Source organism: Aphelocoma coerulescens, chromosome 18 (assembly GCF_041296385.1).
Source record: "Aphelocoma coerulescens isolate FSJ_1873_10779 chromosome 18, UR_Acoe_1.0, whole genome shotgun sequence".
In the NCBI taxonomy this organism is placed as follows: domain Eukaryota; kingdom Metazoa; phylum Chordata; class Aves; order Passeriformes; family Corvidae; genus Aphelocoma; species Aphelocoma coerulescens.
The window spans coordinates 10,931,202-10,950,387 of NC_091031.1; the positions used below are offsets into that span (position 1 = coordinate 10,931,202).

At 54.9% G+C, this 19,186-nt stretch overlaps 1 protein-coding gene across 2 annotated transcripts in view; it reads left to right on the plus strand.

The window, feature by feature from the left end:
- DNAH9 (dynein axonemal heavy chain 9) overlaps positions 1 to 19,186 on the plus strand; it is a 142,028-nt gene that overhangs the window by 1,021 nt on the left and 121,821 nt on the right. The window contains exons 2-16 of one of the 2 annotated variants that reach the window (XM_069032621.1): positions 186 to 312; positions 1,194 to 1,449; positions 1,864 to 2,105; positions 3,094 to 3,229; positions 4,232 to 4,428; positions 4,572 to 4,996; positions 6,802 to 7,024; positions 8,578 to 8,744; positions 9,477 to 10,347; positions 11,207 to 11,337; positions 12,240 to 12,366; positions 15,605 to 15,757; positions 16,679 to 16,804; positions 17,400 to 17,639; positions 18,590 to 18,750. In XM_069032621.1, the coding sequence (XP_068888722.1) occupies positions 186 to 312; positions 1,194 to 1,449; positions 1,864 to 2,105; positions 3,094 to 3,229; positions 4,232 to 4,428; positions 4,572 to 4,996; positions 6,802 to 7,024; positions 8,578 to 8,744; positions 9,477 to 10,347; positions 11,207 to 11,337; positions 12,240 to 12,366; positions 15,605 to 15,757; positions 16,679 to 16,804; positions 17,400 to 17,639; positions 18,590 to 18,750 (3,582 nt within the window). Of the gene's footprint in view, positions 1 to 185; positions 313 to 902; positions 1,450 to 1,863; positions 2,106 to 3,093; positions 3,230 to 4,231; positions 4,429 to 4,571; positions 4,997 to 6,801; positions 7,025 to 8,577; positions 8,745 to 9,476; positions 10,348 to 11,206; positions 11,338 to 12,239; positions 12,367 to 15,604; positions 15,758 to 16,678; positions 16,805 to 17,399; positions 17,640 to 18,589; positions 18,751 to 19,186 lie in introns of those variants that run through there. The other variant, XM_069032620.1, reaches the window with a different exon arrangement.

Genomic DNA, 19,186 nt, shown 5'->3' on the forward strand with positions numbered 1-19,186 from the left:
TTGATGCTGCCACTGTTTTTTGGGTGTCAGTGTCGGAAGCTCTGTTGGTTGTGGAGGTGGCGTGGATGGGTTTTGAGTGTTCCTTCACGTTCTTCAGTCCTCAGAGTGGGCTTGGCTTCCACCCAGTTACACCTGCACTCTGCTGGCCTGGTAACTACATGGTGGGTGTTTCTCTTTTCCGGCAGCTATCAGGAGAAGCTCTATTTAGACTGGTCCCAGACAGTCTCAGAAGAATCCCAGTACAACCTCACTCAGCCACTCATCCGGCGGGACCCACAAACCAAACTGATCAAGGTCAATTTTGATCCCCAGGTGAGACCCGCTGCCCCTCAGCTCTCCTGCCTCCCGGGGCATGTCCCCAGGCTGTGAGGGACATCTGGTGGGGTTGGCACTGGGTCTGTTCTCTGTGCTCTGTGGAGCCCCTCCCATGCTGGGTGACAAGGATCTACCATAGATCTGCTCTGCCTGAGTACCAGGGTTACAGTTGGAGCAGAGCAAATTCTGGTTGAAGCCAGTGGCAGGAATTGCCTCAGGAACCAGATGTGTAACTGGTGTCAGCGTGTCCAGACCAGGGTTGATACTGGTGTGGGGAGTGGTGGGGCATCATCTACAGATGCACATTCATGTTGTGTGTGCCTGAAACCTGAGCTTCTGAAAGGGCGTGAAAAACCCAGGGGAAGGTTTGTTTTGTGACTCCAGAGATCTTTGATGGAAGGTGGCACCAGAAGGAGTTGAGTCACTGGCTTTGGGGCCACGGTACTATTTTTTTATTATTATTTTTTACATCAACCAGCCCAGCAAACCAAGAGAACTGGAGCCATCTTATCTTTCACTTCGATAATGGCCAAGATCCGCTTGCAGGCACAGTATTGCTGAGACTTGTGTTGTGGGTCAGCCATCATCTGAGAGGGGATCCACGTGCATGGGGATGGCTGAGAGGACTGGAGGTGATGGTGGCTTTTAGATGCTGCCAAGGGTTTGCTGGTTGGTATTTAACAGAGTTGAGAAGAAACCCAGAGTCAGAGATCAATGGGAAACAGGTGGTACGGAGCAGGAGCTGCCCACAACCTTTCCAGCGTGCTGCTTTGGGAATAAACCAGCAGGAAAGCCCTGTGATGCTCAGAATGGACTGGGGGAAATGCTGGGAGCTGGGAGGATGGGGCTGTGCTCAGCTCTGTGCCTTGCTTCCCCAGCTGGTGTCGGTGCTGAGGGAGGTGAGCTACCTGTGGGGCAGCGGGGCAGGAGCCATCCCCCCGGCAGCAGCTGAGGTCTATTCCTGCAAGGAATCCTTCCGGCAGCTGGTGGCCAGCCTGGAGCTGATGGGGAACAGCTACAACAAGGTCCTGAGGACGGTGCTGGAGGTGGAATATCCTCTGGTGCAGGGGCAGCTGCGGGACATCGACTTGAAGCTGAAAGAGGCAGAAGAAACACTGACCTGGAAGATGGAGGGTGAGCTGGCGGTGGGTGGTGCTGGGTCTCCTCACATTCCCCCTGGTCTCTGTTCCCAGTGGCAGTGGCAGTTCCCAGTAGGACAGGGCACCCTCTGTCAGAGCCAGCACTGGGGAGATGAGGAGCAGCCCCCAGCGTTCCAGCTCCTTTCCACATTCCCTTGATCCACTGGGGCTGTGGGCAGGATCCTACTCCCCTCAGGTTTAGCCCAGGCTCTGGGGAGGAGAGGCTCTGGTGGTCCCTGGTGTGGCTTGTTGGGATAGGGGGGAGATTGAGGTGGCTCTGCTGCTCGAGGTGGTGAATCTCTCACCTTGAGTGAGGAATACATGAGACCACGAGGAAAAAATGTGAAGGGGGGAGTACTGGAGCTGGGCCCAGCAGCTCTGAAAACAGGTAATGAATCATCTTCCCCAGGTGTCTGGGATCACATCTCCGGGGTGATGGGGGATGTCTGTGATCTGGAGCAGAGGGTGCAGAGAGCCAAGGACAATGTTGAGGAGATCCAGAGCATCGTGCACTCGTGGGGGTCACCCGTGTTCGAGAGGAGGGATTCCAAAAGGGAGGCAGTGCTGAGCCTGGAGGAGTGCCAGGAGCGCCTGGAACGGCGCTGCAGCCTCGTCAGGGAGTCCGGGCAGAGGATCCACTCCCTGGTGAAGGTGAGGGGGCACCTTGGGGGTGGGCAGCTCCTCAGAGGCTCCGTGTGTCCCTGCAGCACTGAAAATGTCCAGAGCTGCTTCGCCTTAAAGCAACTCCCTGGTCCCATTTGGAAACCTGACTCGGTGTTGATCGATGTTGGCTCTGAGGGGTGAGCTGGACTGGGGCTGTGGGGTTGGCACCGCTGGGCTCCCAGCCCGGGGCAGGACCGGCAGCAGCTGCAGCCCAGGGAAGGGTCTGGCTCTGACTCTGGCTGCTGGAGAGCCACTAGAGGGGAGTGGTGTATCGGGTTTGGGATCCTGCTCCAAGGAAAAATCCCCTCTGAGGTGTTTACCTGAGAACAGAGGCTGGGCTGACCCTTCGGATCCAGGCTTGATGTCCCTCTGTGGAGCAGGAGGTGGTGTTGACCGTCCAGGGAGAAGCTGAGTGACAGGAGAAAAGCTGCTGCCCAAACCTTGGTGCTTTCCAGTAGCTTTGCCAGAGCTCAGAGTCCTCTGCAGGCCAGGAGAAGGTCCAAAGCTCTGCTCCTCACCTGCCTGGAGCCAGGTGTTATGCATGTCAGGCATAGCCCCTGGCCTGGAGGGAGATGGGTTTTAGGCCCAGCCCTCTCCTGAGGGACGCTGGCTGGCCTTGGACTCTGAAGAGAACCAGATGGGTTCATCAGGATGGGCTTTTGAGACCCCCCAGTTCTCCCTGCCCCAGGGGAGCAAAGCAGCCTCAAGTCCTGTGGTCTCGGAGAAGAGGGAGGAGAACATGTGGAGGACCTTCTGAGGCTCTTCTGCACTCCATATTCACCTTGAATTGTTCCTGGAGACCATGGAGCCCTTGACAGGAGCAAATCATGGCCTTGCCACCAGTAGGAAGGTCCATCTTTCCCACCCCTCCATGAGGCTGATACTTCTGTGCTGCCCAGCATCAGCCCTCAGGGGTGGGCAGCTCTCTTTAGGACACAGCCCTGCTGTGTGTGAAGGCATCTTCTTTGTCTCCCAGGAAAACCAGAGCCTCCTCCTTGCCGACCCAGCATCTGATGCCTGGAAGGCGTATTTGGAGTATGTGGATGAGATAGTCCTGGATGGATTCTTCACTGCCATTGAGTGCTCGCTCAAGAACCTCCTGGAGAACACAGGTGATGCCTGGCTCCTGTCCTCTGTGGCTGCAGTGGCTGCTCAGCCTGTCCAAGGGGACGTCTCTGGTTGTGCTCCCTCACTCTCAGGAGTTGTTCTCTTCTTCCTGGCTTTCCTCTGGCACTGGAGCCTCCAGGAAGGGAGGATGACTCCACCACTGGTCACTGGATTGCTCAGGGGGAGGGACGGAGGTGGCTGTGCGCTGTTGGCCAGGGTTCATGGATGGAGACAATGGAGGCATCCTCCCCTGTCTGTGCTTGGACAGGTCACCTCCCACCCTCCCATGCTCAAAGCATCAGGGTGGCACTATCTTTCCTTTGTGAGGAGTCTCAAGAGCCAGTTCTGCTCCTGAAAGGCACAAAATAAAACCCTCAGCCGCTGAGCAGAGGTGAGCTGGGTTCAGGAGTCACCAGCCCAGCCCTCCTGCATAGGGCCACCAGGGAAGTTCACTTGGAGCAGCTTGTGTTCAGCTAAAGCACATCTCCAGGAACGCTTCCCTTCTGGATGTGGAGGCACAGTGAGCCAGAGAATTGCATGCAGTTCTTCATCAGCTTGTTAATAACTTGCATATGTTGTCACATTTGCATCTGCCTTCAGTTTCTGGTTGCTGTTTGGGTTTTTTTATGCCTTTCACCACTAAATTAAAGAGCCTCTCGGTTCCTGTTGTTTTTCTCCTCTGCAAGCACTTCCCTGCTGCCATTGTTCAGCTCTCAGACTCCCTCTGCATTAGCTGAAGAGCCTGGTCTCTTCAAGCCTTTCCTCCTCAGGGTGTTTTCTGGTCTTTAAATCACTTGTGTCTCATCTGTTCCCTGTGTCTTTGGTGGGTACCACAGCACAGCTGGTTTGCCAACATCTCCATGGGTTGTGCAGACACCAGTGAGTGTGTGTCTGCCACCACACCCTCCTGCTGTCCCTGTAGGCCATGTGGTATCTTGTCGTAGGACGTTAGTGGTGGCTCAAGATCCCTTGAGAAAGATCCTGACATCTCCCTTCTTCCCTACCAGACCCCAAGGCAGAACTTGCTCCCCTTTTTGAGGTGCAGCTGGATTTGGTGATCCCGGATTTGGTGTTTCACCCTCCCTTGGACCCTGGTGCCAAGGATGGCTTCTGTGACATGGTGGAAAGTCTCCTCAACGGCATCTACCACATCTCCTCGCTGGTGCCCCGGCTGGCCACGCACAGCGGCTTCTGCCACTACCAGGTCTGTGCCATGGGGCTTCCCCGTGCTGGGTGGCAGTGAGGAGGTGCTCCCACGTCACTCCTCTCCCTTCCCTCCTTTCTTCTCTCTCTCCTCCCTCTCTTCTCTCCCCTCTGTGCCCCGTCCCCTCCGTGCCCCCTGTCCAGGCTGACCTGGAGGCCGTGTCTGACCTGTCTGGGATGCGCCAGGAGCTGCTGAGCCGCGCTCAGGCCGCGGTGGGCGCGTGCCGCGAGCACCGCGCGGGGCTGGAGCGCTTCTCGCACCTGTACGGGGAGGACAGGAGGGAGCTGTGCCGCCAGTTCCTGCGCTACGGCCGCGTCCTCACGGCCGCCGACGTCGAGGCCCAGGGCGAGGACGGGGTCCCCGAGGCGCCGCCCACGCTGCAGCAGTTCAGGGAGCAGATCGGCTCCTGCGAGCAGCTCTACGAGGAGGTGACGCGCATGCAGCCCGTCAGCACCTTCCAGGGCTGGCTGAGGCTCGATGCCCGGCCTTTCAAGGCAGCCTTGCTCAATGAGATCAAAAGGTGGAGCTTGGTGTTCAAGCAGCACCTCCTGGACCACGTCACGCACAGGTGAGAGCTGCTCCTGCCTCTGCTCCCGGGACCTCGGCTGGGACTTCTCTTGGCTGGGCTGTATGGTTTCACACTGATGGCAGAGTCAGTGATAGAATCATGGAATACCCTGGGTTGGAAGGGATCCATGAGGATCACCCAGTCCAGCCCCTGGCCCTGCACAGGCACCCCAACAATCCCACCCTGTGCACCCCTGGGAGCGCTGTCTGAGCGCTCCTGCAGCTCTGGCAGCCTCGAGGCCGTGATAACATCCAGAGCTAGCACAGGAGCAAGAGAAGGGCCCATGCTGCACGGCAGCTCCATCACATCCCTGTGTCTTCCATGCCCTGGTCCCTGCTGGTGTGTGAGCTGGGAACAGTGGCATCACTTGGTACCACTGACATCCCTGAGCCGACGCCCCTGGGACTTGATGTGTGGTGTCAGACAGGGCGTGTTTGCCTGCTCATCCCGAGCCAGACAATCCCATCTCTGCCAGGGCTCTGGGCTTCTTTACTGGATTTGGTGGTGGCCATCAGTAACTCTGCATTAATGAGGTTTCTAAAAGCCCATGATTTGGGTAGCCTGGCATGAGCAGTCACAGGGAGGTGGCTTCAGGCTACAAAAAGGAGGAGTTTGGGCTCCAACTGTTGCATTACACGTGTTTCTTGCTCTGAAGAGCTGCTCGGCTCTGTGCAGGACAATGCCTCAGGTGATTTATTGATCACAACTGGAGGGCGTCTTAGGTGTTGGATGCTCCCAGGGAAGTGTTCACAGCCATCTGAAGAGGAGGCTGCTTCGTGGGGTGGTGATAGGATCTCTTGTGTGCTTTTCAGCACCATAATTCTGTCAGATAATTTCTTTGCGAAGAGCTTTTGTGTGGCAGAGAACGAGCATTTAGGAGAGTCCCTGACTCAGCAGTTTAGTCTTTATTAGGTGAAGTGTTTAAGGATACTTTTAGGCCTAGCAGCATCCAGAGAATTTAAGCAGGCACTTAAAAATAAGTGATTTGGGAGGTGGAGAATGGATGTGCTGGGAAGGACTGGAGGCCCAGGAGCCCACTGTTGCTCTGCTGAAAGTGCCCAGCAGCTGGTGAGGTTAAGAACAGGATAAGCAGGTGAGGAAACGTGCCCCAGACACTCTCCTTGTCTGTGATGGTTTATGGCTCAAGGGCTTTGAGAGACAGGGATCTTAAAGTCCTGGAGGGATTTTTTTTTCTTTGTGCCACTGATGTCCAGTTGCTTTTCTGAACTGCTGTGAATTTGTACCACCTGCAGCAGGGAGCTGCCCTGGGAGGTGAGGCAGTGCATGAAGGACAATCCCTGTGTGTTACAGCTTTGCAGTGTGTCAGGTTCTCCTGGGGAGCTTGGATTCTTGTGGTGGAAGAGATGGGGCAAAAACTGTCACAGAATCCCAGAATGGTTTGGGTTGGAAGGGCCCTTAGAGATCCCCCAGTGCCACCCCTGCCACGGGCAGGGACACCTCCCAGTGTCCCAGGCTGCTCCAAGCCCCAGTGTCCAGCCTGGCCTTGGGCACTGCCAGGGATCCAGGGGCAGCCCCAGCTGCTCTGGGCACCCTGTGCCAGGGCCTGCCCACCCTCCTTGTAAAACCTGTCCTCTCAAAGACCCCTCCTCCAGAGCCCTCCTGAGCTCACTGTCTCTGTTCAGGTGCCCTCTCTCCAACTTGAGAAGTCCCAAGCTGTCTTTCTGTTCCTTGAAGGAAGCTGTACCACATCCAGGGATACCTTGGAGCAGGAATTGCTCTGAGGCTGGATATTCACTCCAGAGGAACCGCCCTCATCCTGTGCTTCCCTGCTTTGTGCTCCACAGCTTGGCTGACCTGGACGAGTTCATCCAAACTGCCGAGAGAGGTTTGAGCAGAAAGGTGGAGAAAGGTGACTATGGTGGCTTGGTGGAGGTCATGGGGCACCTGCTGGCTGTGAAGGAACGTCACAGTGCCACTGATGCCATGTTTGAGCCCCTGAAGGAAACCATTGAGCTGCTGAGGGCCTACGAGCAGCAGCTGCCCGAGGAAGTCCACCAGCAACTGGAGGTGGGTGAGGACTTGTGGTGGGCACAGCAGTTTGCCCAGGAGCAGGAGTGGAGCAGCATCCCAGGGATATCCAAGGCCCTGCTCCCTGTCATTAGAGGGCCTCAGTGGGCAGCGTTTTGCTATTGCAGGATGTGCCTTAATAGCTCTAAATTTTGGAGTTATATTGAGATTTTTCTTTTAAAGCAGAGATTAAGCCTTTTGTTATGTGTGAAAAACATAGAATTGCCTGCTCCAGCTCCCAGCGATTACTCTTGAGAAAAGATTAATGCATTTTCAAATCCATCTGTTAATTAGGTTGAATTATAATTATTTTGAAATAAGCTGGTTCTTGGCATCTATGGAGATGGGAAGGATAATGTTGGCAGGGGAGTTGCCTTCTCACAGGACTTCAGTCCTCCTCTGGGTCAGACACCAGATCTGCTTCACCCAGAGGACATCCCTGGGGGCAGGTTATGAGGGCATGTTGGCACCTTTCCACATCCGGCTGTCATGAGTCAGTTTTGGGAATTCCTTTCATTTCTGCAAAGGGGACCATGAGATGAAGGTTGTAAGAGATGGTGAGGTGCCCAAGGGGACAGAGACAAGCTCTGTCAGCAGTGTCTTCATCCACCATAAAGCCCAGTCCTGTGGGGAACCCAGCTCCTCTAAATCCCCCTGCCTGGGAGCTGCTGGTGTGTGCAAATACCTTCAAGCACCTGATTTATTTCCCTCATAGAAGAAATGAGGATGTGGAGCAGCCATCCAGAGGCAGGAGATAGCAAGGGAGTTGTTCTTCCTGGCAAGTGACTGCAAGACTTGTGTGTGAATGATTCATTCCCTCCTGCATGGAGTGGGAAAAGCTGAAGCCCCTCTAGGCACCTCTCTCTCTCCGTGCTGTGGAGATGGATGGGCTGGAGCTGCTTCTTGGTAGGAAAAGAAGGAAGCAGCTCTGTGACCTGCCATGGTCATGGATAGTGGTTTCTATTGAGACTGTAACAAAAAATGCCAGGAAGAGACCCCTCAGGAGAAGCTGGTCCTTCTCTGGCCATCTCTGCTCCCTAAGAGCTGCCTCCAGCTATTTCCCTTCATTCCATGGTGGGTCTCCATTAATCTCCTCAAGAATGTGAACTGGGATGGAAAGAAACCCAAAGTCTTTCCTGTGGGCTTGCACAGCACATGGAGAAGAGGGAACTTGGGGGCAGCAGAGCCCCTGGCAGTCGTAGAATTGTCAAGGTTGGAAAAGACTTTTAAGATCATAACATCTCACCATCACCATGTTCACTGCTAAACCCTGTCCCCAGGTGCCACACCCACAGGGTTTTTGAACACTTCCAGGGTTGGTGACTCCACCACTGCCCTGGGCAGCCTGTTCCAATGCTTTACAGTTCTTCCTGTGAACTTTTTTCCTCATATCCAGTCTAAACCTCCCCAGGCACAACTTGGGGCATCCCAACCAAACTCCCCAGCAGTTTTAGCCACGGGATCTGTTGCTTGTCCCGTTCTGTGGTTATCCATGAGCAGACCTCGCCCCGCAGAGCCCATCCCGCCTCCCAGCAGTGCCGTTGTGCCCGCAGGAGCTGCCGGAGAAGTGGAGCCAGGTGAAGAAGCTGGCTCAGGCCGTGAAGCAGCAGGTGGCCCCTCTGCAGGCCAGCGAGGTGACAGCTCTGCGCCAGAGCTGCGCCGCCTTCGACGCCCAGCAGCTGCGGCTCAGGGAGCGCTTCGGGAGGGAAGCTCCCTTCAGGTACAGATGTTCCAGCATCGCACGAGCCTGGAGAGAAAAGAGCTGTAAGGGCTCATGTTGGGAAATAGAATTATTGGGATCAATAAAAGAACTGTGCAAGCAATGGGGCTGGAAGTTTTTAGGCTTGTGTGTGTGAGAGACACTTTCCATGGGAAAGTCCCTGTGGGAAGGAAAACAATCAGCCTGAGAAAAAACAGGGAGTGAAGAACTTGCAGCTGTGCTGTCCGGGAGTGAAACGAGGGAGGTGAGCACAAAATTCTTTTGATCATAACACGACTGTGGAGACTTGCCAATGTAAGTCCAATTATGTAGAAATAGAAATGTGTCTTGATAAGTTAAGCCACTTGGGAGCTGACAAGCTGGTATACTATATAAGTGCCTTTGGACTGCTAATAAACGGAGTTCATTTTATCAGCCATATTGGTTTTGGGCTGTTTCTCTCTCCCCCCGCTGGGATCCGGGCTCCTCGTCCCGCGCAGCTTCCAACAGGCTCATCCCTGCATGTGCTGGGGATCCACAGACCTCCTCCCTGCTCACAGCCTGCGTGGCTGCCGTGTTGTGTCCTGGAAAGAGGCTGGGTTTGAGGGGTGTCAGCAGTGCCACGTGGCTCAGCCATCAGGGTGTAGTAGAGACCTTTCATCTCTCCCGTGGCTCTCAGAGGCTCTGGTTGTTTTATGGGTTCTTTAGAAGTTATTGCAATATCACTTATGAAGAATAAACATTTATTTCTAGGTTTGACACCGAAAAGCCTTATCAACTGCTGGATGCAAAGCACATGGAGATTAAACAGATGGAGTCAGCCATGACCTCGATTTATGAATCAGCCGGTCTGTTTGAAGTCACGGTGCCAGAGTATAAACAACTGAAGCAGTGCAGGAAGGAGCTGTGTCTTCTCAAAGAGCTCTGGGACATGATCTCCCTGGTGAACACCAGCCTCAATGACTGGCAGACCACCAAATGGGTGGATATTAACGTGGAGAACATGGATCTGGAGTGCAAAAAGTTTGCAAGAGAAATTCGGAATCTGGATAAGGAGATGAGGGCGTGGGATGCTTTCAGTGGGCTGGACAGCAAGGTGAAGAATATGCTGGCAGCCCTGAAGGCTGTGGCAGAACTGCAAAATCCTGCCATCAGGGAGAGGCACTGGAACCAGCTGATGCAGGTGACGGGCGTGAGGTTTGTGATGGACTCGGACACCACCCTGGCTGACCTCCTCAAGCTCAACCTGCATCAGTTTGAGGGGGAGGTCCATGGCATTGTGGACAAAGCGGTGCGAGAAATGAGCATGGAGAAGGTGCTGAAGGAGCTGAGGATGACTTGGAGCTCCAGGGAGTTTCAGTATGAGCCTCACCCCCGCACCAACATCCCCTTGCTGAGATCAGATGAGGAGCTCATTGAAACTTTAGAAGACAACCAGGTGCAGCTGCAGAATTTAATGTCATCCAAATACATCGCTTTCTTCCTGGAGGAGGTGTCTGCCTGGCAGAGGAAGCTCTCCACCGCCGACTCCATCATCTCGCTCTGGTTTGAGGTGCAGCGCTCGTGGTCTCACCTGGAGAGCATTTTCATAGGCTCAGAAGATATCCGGGCACAGCTTCCCCAGGTATGAGCCCCCAAATCCCGGATTTCCTGTTCGGAAAGTGCTGTAGAGGAGGCCCCATTATTAAATGGGGTTATATGTGCCAAGTTCCCCAAAACAGGGCTGTTCTCCTCCTTCTGGAGGCTCCCTCCCTGCTGTGGTTGTTCCCCCAGTGCTGCCCCAGGATGGTTTTATACCCCAGGCTGTGCTTGAGCCATGCTGAGGGGCTGGTCTCCCTGCCACCACTGCATGGCAAACACAGAGTTCCTGGGGACTGAGCAGGAGCTGCTGCCTTCCTGCAGTGCTGCAGGCGTGTTCCCTCTTCCCTCGGAGGGGAGAGGACTGAGATCATTACTCAGACACTGCAAATCATCAAACAGAGCTGGCCCAGGCAGCTTTGGCAGCTTCCCCTCCTGGCCTTCCACACTGGTGCTGGGGGAGAGCAGCTCTTCTCCTGCTCTGGGAAGTGGAGCAGAGCTGGTGCACTTCCACTTGTGCTTCTGCTTTTTTACGAGGCTGTCCCAACTCTTGGGTGTTTGACCCCCAGAGCAGAGAGTGAGCTGTGAGTTCCCTTGTGCTTTGTGGATCTATTCAGGGCTGTGGGAAGGAGCAGCCTGCGGGCTCAGCTGGTGCCTGGCATTTCCCCATGGTGGGGAGAACCTGCCTGATGAGCCAAAGGGCAGCATGGAACTTGGCAGGGTATTTACCCAGCTCCTCAGGTCCAGCTCCCAGTGTTACTCCAGACTCGCAGCCGTGCTGAGGAGGAACGTGCCTTTCACTGGTGAGGGAGGAACTTTCCCCTCACCCCAAGGACAGCCTTCAAAGGATGGGACTTCTCAGCACACCATTAAAGCCTTGCTGTGACCTTTGTGTCCCTTTGTAGGACTCCAGGCGCTTTGAAGGGATTGATGTGGATTTTAAAGAACTGGCCTATGAAGTTCAGAAAACTCCAAACATTGTTGAGGCCACCAATAAACCAGGTCTGTCCCAGCAGCTGGAGGACATCCAGAGTAGGTAGGTTGAGCATCAGTCCCAGGGTTTTGTCAGAGACTGGAATCAACTGTAAGAAGTTGGTTGAACCTGTGCTCCAAGGCTTTTTCCGAGGCTGTGCATCCTCTGCAGTCACAAATCACAGCTTTTCTGATCTTTCTCAAGTTTTTCTCTTTGTGACCCATTGCCTTGAAGCCCCTGAGTGGAATCTGGCACACTCTCATCCTGAATATTAATTTGACCACAGCTCCCTGAAACAGACCTGGTGCCCTGAGATGGAGACACTTCTCACTTAACACATGAATCTGCCTGAAAAACACTTCAAAGTCCATGCTAAGCTGTTGTGCCAGTAGCAGCTCTCCATTTCAAATAAAGATTTGATTTTATTTTCAATCGAACAAGGCCAATGTTCCTCACAGAGAATGTTATTTAGGAACTTTGTAAGCTCAGCAGCAGTTTAGCATGTGAACACTGCAAGATTCATTTTAGATCGGAGCAAACAAGTTTCCTTTCATGCTCTGCAAACACAAAAAGCTGAGCTGGTTGGAATCAGACTTTAAAATGTGGCTCATTAGAATAAAAGCAGTTCTGGAAATGTTCATCCCAGTGGATGCCACCACCTGTGGCAGCTACGAGCTTGTCTAAAGCAGTGGGTCAGACTGCAAACCTTCCCAACCTCTTCTTCCACTTGTGCTTCTGCTTTTTCATGAGGCTGTCCCAACTCTTGGGTGTTTGACCCCCAGAGCAGAGAGTGAGCTGTGAGTTTTGTGGATCTATTCAGGGCTATGGGAAGGAGCAGCCTGCGGGCTCAGCTGGTGCCTGGCATTTCCCCATGGTGGGGAGAACCTGCCTGATGAGCCAAAGGGCAGCATGGAACTTGGCAGGGTATTTACCCAGCTGTCCTGGGCTCTGCTTTGTCTCCCCAGGTTGTCTCTGTGTGAGAAGGCTTTGGCTGAATATTTGGACATGAAAAGGTTGGCCTTCCCCAGGTTTTACTTCATTTCTTCTGCAGATTTACTGGATATTCTTTCCAACGGCACCAACCCCCATCTGGTAAGGCTTGTACTGCATCACCTTTGCATTTTCCAGCTGTCAGTAGTGTCAGTGGAAGGTGTTGTCCTGGGACTCTCCCCCGTGTCCTTTCTGGAGTGATTTTCTCCCACCCTGCATGGATTAATCACTCTTTCACAGCTGATCTCCATCTGTCATTGCTGACAGCACTGCCCTGGGGGTTGTCTGATCTAACCCCGGTGATGCTTGTGGCAGGTTCAGAGAGCACCTCCGTGGGTTTTGTGCCATAAAAACCATGGGCTTGCTCCTGCTGGGATACAGTGAGGTTACAGGAAACTGACTTTCTCAAGGATCTCATCCAAAACTTGTTGCTGACCTTGGACCCCAACCTGGGATGCCACCAAACAAAGAGCCCCGGATGGGTCGTTCCAGTGGGGAGGTGTTGACACTGGTGGCTTGTAGAGGGCAGAAGAGGAAATTTCCAGTAAGTGCTTCCTCCTTCCCCTGTGCAAAGCCTTTGGGATGTCCTGATGGCAGGGCAGGGAGGAGCACAACCTGCACGAGGTGAGCAGCTGGTGGTCAGCCAGTGGCTGTGGCTCAGAGCCACATGGATGCCTGACCCTGCACAGGGCTTCTGGGATGGGGTTTGAATGCCCCAAATGCACCATTCCTCCTGTTTACTCAGCAGGATTGCTGGATCCTCCCGGGGAGGAGCTGGCAGTGACCTTCCTGTTGTAAGAAATGGCATCACAGTCCCCTTCCCTCCATTCCCAGGGATCAGAGCCCTCTATCCCCCATGGGCAGAGTTCAGAGGATTCAGTCCTACAGGTGCTTTTCCATATGGAGCATGGCAGTGGTGGAGCTGCTGTCAGGAAGCCTCAGCCACTTTGCCTGAGCAGCCTGGTTTGGGAGGCATCACTAATCCTAAGGTTGGTGTGTAAAGCAAACCGATGTATTGGCAGCAAATGGAGGCTGCTGGGTAAGGAATCAACTCCTTATTCCACCTTTTAGTAGTGAGCAATCTCACCCTCCTTGAGCTTTTCCTCCTTTTCAGCGTTCATGTCAGCCCGTGAGTGGGGCAGGTCTGGAAATGCTCTTGTTGCCACTAACCTTTAACTCTGCTTGGATGTGTTTGCTGCTGCTGGGTGTTTTCAGCCCACAGAGTGTTGTAAATACACCACTGATTGATGCTTAAAATGGAGAGAGAGGGAGAGAAAAAACACAGGAAGCAGAGCAAAGCTGCTGTGTTGAAATGCTCCATGGAGTAAGGAGAAATTCCTGGTGCTTTCAGTTATTCAAAACTATTTGCAGTAAAATCAAAGTAAATGTCAGGCAGGATCATGCATGGATACGCTCTCAGCCTTTCCACTGTAGTTTCAAAGCCTGATAATTCCTAAAGGAGGATTAAATAGACAATGATATTATCCACTTGAACTGGATATCGACCTGGTGCAGATTCAGGTGCGTTCTGGGCTCTGGTGGCAGAATTGTATTGAGTGCTGGAGCACAGCCAAGGCCCTGCAGAGTGGCCAGGGGCTGCGAGTGGCCAGTGGGGATTGCTGAGCCTGACCACTTACAGGTGTAAAACAGGATTCCGTGGTTTGTGTAAGATTTGAAAGGAGGTTTGCTTGTCCAGGTGGGGAAGCTGGGTGTCCATTGCTTCTTGATCCACTTGGCACCTCCTGGGATTTGGCCAGAAACTGATGGGCTGTGGCCACCTGTGGGACAGCTTGTGAGGAGGGGTTGGAATCCTCTGTGGGACAGGGAGTGAGAACTGGACAGATGAGCCACAGGATCATAGGATATCCTGAGCTGGAAGGGACCCACAGGATCACCCAGTGCAGCTCCTGTCCCTGCACAGACCCCCCAACAACCCCACCCTGGGCATCCCTGGCAGCGCTGTCCCAACGCTCCTGGAGCTCTGGCAGCCTCGGGGCCGTGCCCATTCCCTGGGGAGCCTGGGCAGTGCCCAGCACCCTCTGGGGAAGAACCTTTCCCAAATATCCAACCTAAATTCCCCTGACACAGCTCCAGCCTTGGGTTCCTGTCCCTCAGGAGGAGCTGCAGCCCCTGGTGAGCTCTGCCCTCAGTCTCCTTTTCTCCTCTGAACAGACCCAGTGCCCTCAGCTGCTCCTCATAGGGCCCCTCAAGGCCCTTCACCATCTTCATGGCCCTCCTCTGGACACTCTGTAATGCTTTAATGTCTTTTTAAAATTGTGGCACCCAAACCTGCCCCAGCACTCAAGGTGAGGCCACGCCAGTGCAGAGCAGAGTGGGACAATCCCCTCCCTCCCCTGGCTGGCCACGCTGGGCCTGATGCCCCCAGGACAGGGATGTCCCTCCTGGCTGCCAGGGCACTGCTGGCTCAGATCCAACCAGCACCCCCAGGTCCCTTTCCGTGGCGCTGCTTTTCAGCCTCCTGTTCCCCAGCGCTCCCAGCTTTCCCTGAAAGCAGGAGAGCACCAGGAGGTACAGGCTGTTCTCTTTTCCCACCCTGCCCATGGGGTTTGTCCATCTCCCTGTGTCAGCAGCACCTGGCTGGGACAGCTCTGGGGGCTGCCCTGTCCCGTGGGGTCCGTGCTGGCAGCAGTGTGTGACACAGGGCTGTGGCTGGGTGTGAGGTAGCGCTCCAGAAGCTCTGGTGACCTCTGAGCTCCAGGCAGGTGCTGGTGTTGGGAGCCTCAGGAGCTGTGCTGGTGTCTCCCCTCTGGCTCTGCAGGCTCAGCTGGCTGTGGACAGGGCAGGACTGAATCATTCTGCTCCTTCTGGAGAAGTGCTTTTGGTCAAGATGAGGGTTTTGTCTGGGTTGTTGAGCTGTTTATCCTGGGACTCGGGCAGAAATAAAGATCTGGCTTCTCCACAGAGGAAAATTCAGGACTTCTCTTTGGCACAAAATTGATTTCTAGGAGGGAAAAATCAGAAAGGTTCCTAGTGAGGAAAACTCCCCAGTGCTGAGAACAGGACAGGGGGGAGCAGGGTGGAGCAGCACTGCCTGCAGGGAGACTGGGACTCGGTCAGGCAGTGTTTGGATGGTTTCTGTGCTTTTGCCCTGTCTGGGAGATCTCAGGATTTATTAGGGCCTGTCCCTGTTCTAAAATGAGCTACGAGAAAAACCGAGAAGGACAGCAAGAGGCTTGTGCTGGCCATGAGTGAGAAGATGTGGTGCTGCCAGGATGTCCAAGTCACGCTTCGTGAGCAGGACTGTGCCTGTCACACCTTTGCTGCTCTCTGCCCTGCCTGTCCCATCTCCCTCACTTTATTTATGCAATCCCTTTTGCAGGTGCAGCGTCACCTTCCCAAACTCTTTGACAACTTGGCCAAGCTGAAATTCCGGGTGGACTCTGAGCAGAAGACAACCAAGGTTGGGCTGGGAATGTACAGCAGAGAGGAGGAATATGTCCAGTTCAGTGAGCCCTGTGACTGCAGTGGGCAGGTGAGAGGGGAGACCTTGTCTGTCCAAGCTGCCTGGTGGAACCTGCCCTCCCACACCCTTGAGTGGCCATCCCTGGCCAAGATCTTGTAGAGCTTCACTGCCCTGCCTTTATGAGAAAAGCTGGAAGAGGCAGTGTGGAACTTAATCCTTGCTTACACCACAGCTCTAGTCCTGCTCTGGATGGGCCCGCACAGCCCATGGTGTGAGCAAGAGCTGTGGCCTTTTCCTTACTAGGGTTTTTTTAATTTCAGTTCTTGGAAGATGTTTTGAAGGTGACTCTTGACCTCCCAGTTGGGAGGGGATGCAGATTGAAAATAGATCAAATTATTCCATAGTACTTCTGCACGGGTACCTTTGGAAAGAAAAGGGTTTTTCCCCTGTTTTCCAAATCTTCCTTATTTTGTAGGATGAGTGGAAGCACAAAATTTAAGAATCAAATTACTGCTCAGCTTTTCTGTCCCTGTAGCTGCACTTTCCTCCATGGACTATTACAGGAAGCTGAAGTAGGTAATACCAGCTCTGAGCTCCCCAGTGATGGCACTTGGCATTTAAACTCTCCTCTCAGTGAGGACTTTGCCTGTGAAATACTAAATTCAGCAGGAACTGTGTTCCCAGCATTCTCTTGCTGCTGGCAGATTGTGCTCAGGTCCCACAGGTGACTCTGTCACGGCCTGGAGCTGGAACACGCTGAACTAAATTGCTCCTCAGTGGAGTTCAGTTTGGTTCCTCCTATAGCTGGAGTTCCACAAAAACCTGCTTGGAAAGAGATGCTGATCCTGCAGGCCCAGAAATGGCTGAGTGCCCCAGTTCGGAGGAGGCCTGAGGCTTGTTTGACTGCAGAGCTGAGCTGCTTGTCCCACTCCCTGCCATCCCTTGCTGCCAAGAAGGAGCAGGAGTCTTCTTGAGATTTCATCCCTGCAGGTCGAGGTGTGGCTCAATCGCCTGCTGGGCACCATGAGGGCCACGGTGAGGGACGAGATGACCGCGGCTGTGGCGGCCTACGAGGACAAGCCGAGGGACCAGTGGCTCTTTGACCACCCTGCCCAGGTACTGTCCCTGCTCCTGGGGGCACCTGGGCTTTCCCTGCCATCCTGCCCTTCCCTGCTGCCAGCGGGGTCTCTGCCTGTGGATGGGAATGTTTCTGCCTGTGCTGTCCAAGAGGGAGGAAGGGCGAGTTCTCCTCTCTCCTGGCCATCTCTTGATGGATTCCCAGGCTGAGCTCTGTGCTCTGACCGGAGCTCCGGGCAGGATGCAGCTCGGGGGCCTGGGCAGTGGCTGCTGCACCCCAGGGGTCACAGGAAGCCCCTGCCCCCAGAGAGGTGAGAGAACAAGTTGGTGAGGCCTGATGAGAGGAAAGAGCCCCTTGGATGCCCCTCTGGCAGCCTCATGGTCTCCAGCTCGGCCTCCCGTGTGGTCAGACATGAGAAAGGGGCTCATTTACAGCTGAGCAGCTGCTGAACGTGTCTGGGCTGGGATTTCAATGGATGTAAAGTGGATCCTGCTCTCCTGCCTGCTGTGATACTGTATGACAAAATACTCCATTTCATGCCGGGGTGCTTCATCCTTGATCTCCCCATGGATCAGACACTCAAATGTAAGGCAGCCCTGGTGTTCCCCTGCTGTTGAGCCACTGTTTCCCCAGGTGGCTCTCTGCTGCACCCAGATCTGGTGGACAGCTGAGGTGGGCATGGCCTTCTCCAGGATGAAGGAGGGCTACGAGAAGGCCATGAGGGAGTACCACAAGAAGCAGGTGGCCCAGCTGAACACCCTGGTGACGATGCTGCTGGGGCAGCTCTCCAAGGGCGACAGGCAGAAGATCATGACCATCTGCACCATCGACGTGCACGCGCGGGACGTGGTGGCAAAGATGATAGCACAGAAGGTTGGTGTTCCCAGCCCAGCGTGGGCCATGCTGGTGTTGAAGGGGAGGTCACAGAGTGACAGAGCAAGGGCAGGCACCGGGATCGTGCCTGGCTCAGCAGGGCACATGTGGCCATGAGGAAAAGCGTTTGGGCTTTCTTTTCTGTAGCTTTCTTGCTCTGGAGTGGGGCCACAGGGAATCCCTTGGGGTTTGTCTGGCAGTCCCACACCACTGCCCTGCCCTCATAGACTCCCAGGATGGTTTGGGTTGGAAGGGGCCTTATAGCTCTTCTCATTCCAACCCCCTGCCAGGGGCAGGACACCTTCCACTGTCCCAGGCTGCTCCAAGCCCCAATGTCCAGCCTGGCCTTGGGCGCTGCCAGGGATCCAGGGGCAGCCACAGCTGCTCTGGGCACCCTGTGCCAGGGCCTGCCCACCCTCAGAGCCAAGAATTCCTTCCCAATATCCCATCCAGCTCTGCCCTCTGGCAGTGGGAAGCCATTCCCTCTTATCCTGGCACCCCATGCCCTTGTCCCCAGTCCCTCTCCAGCTCTCCTGGAGCCCCTTTAGGCCCTGGTAGGGGCTCTGAGCTCTCCCTGGAGCCTTCTCCAGACTGAACACCCCCAGCTCTCCCAGCCTGGCTCCAGAGCAGAGGGGCTCCACCTCTCTAATCACTCTCTCCTTGACACTGTCTCATATCCCACCCTGCACGTGGGTGGGAAGGTGCCCTGGGTGTGCTGGGTTGTGGCTTTACCCTCACCTGTGTTTCTGGGGGGCAGCCAGGCCGAGCACAGATTTCTGGCTCATTTGGTTTCACCCTCTGGGAGCTGGGGCAGCGCCACTCCTCAGCCCCTGCCCCTGCAGTGACCAATCCACAGCCGGTGCCAGCTCCCTCGCAGTGCCCTTGGGCCCCGAGCTGTGTGTGCCTGGCACTCCCTGCCCTGCTGTGACTGTGCTGGTGGCACGTTGCAGGTGGACAGTGCCCAGGCATTCCTGTGGCTGTCGCAGCTGCGGCACCGCTGGTCGGACGAGGAGCGGCACTGCTTGGCCAACATCTGCGACGCCCAGTTCCTGTACTCCTACGAGTACCTGGGCAACACCCCTCGGCTCGTGATCACCCCCCTGACCGACAGGTGAGGCCCTGGGGAGCTCCCTCACGGCTGAGACAGAGCTGCCAGACAAAGAGGGGTTTGCTTGGGATGCCCCCATCCCTCTTGTTTGCCCCCTGTGTCCCAGCGACCCGGTGGCAGAGCTGCAACTCCCACTTGGTTTGGGATTTTACAGTGAGGGAGCTGGGGGGACTCTCCTGGAGGAAAGGAGGCTCAGGGGGGACCTTCTCACTCTCTGCAGCTCCCTGACAGGAGGGGGCAACCGAGGTGGGGTCAGGTCTGCTCCCAGGGAACAAGGGACAGGATGAGAGGAAACGGCATCAAGTTGCACCAGCGGAGGTTCAGATTGGGTATGGGGAAAGATTTCTTCACTGGAAGTGTTGTCAAACCCTGGCACAGGCTGCCCAGGGCAGTGGTAGAATCACTATCACCGAAGGTGTCCAAAAAACACGTGGATGTG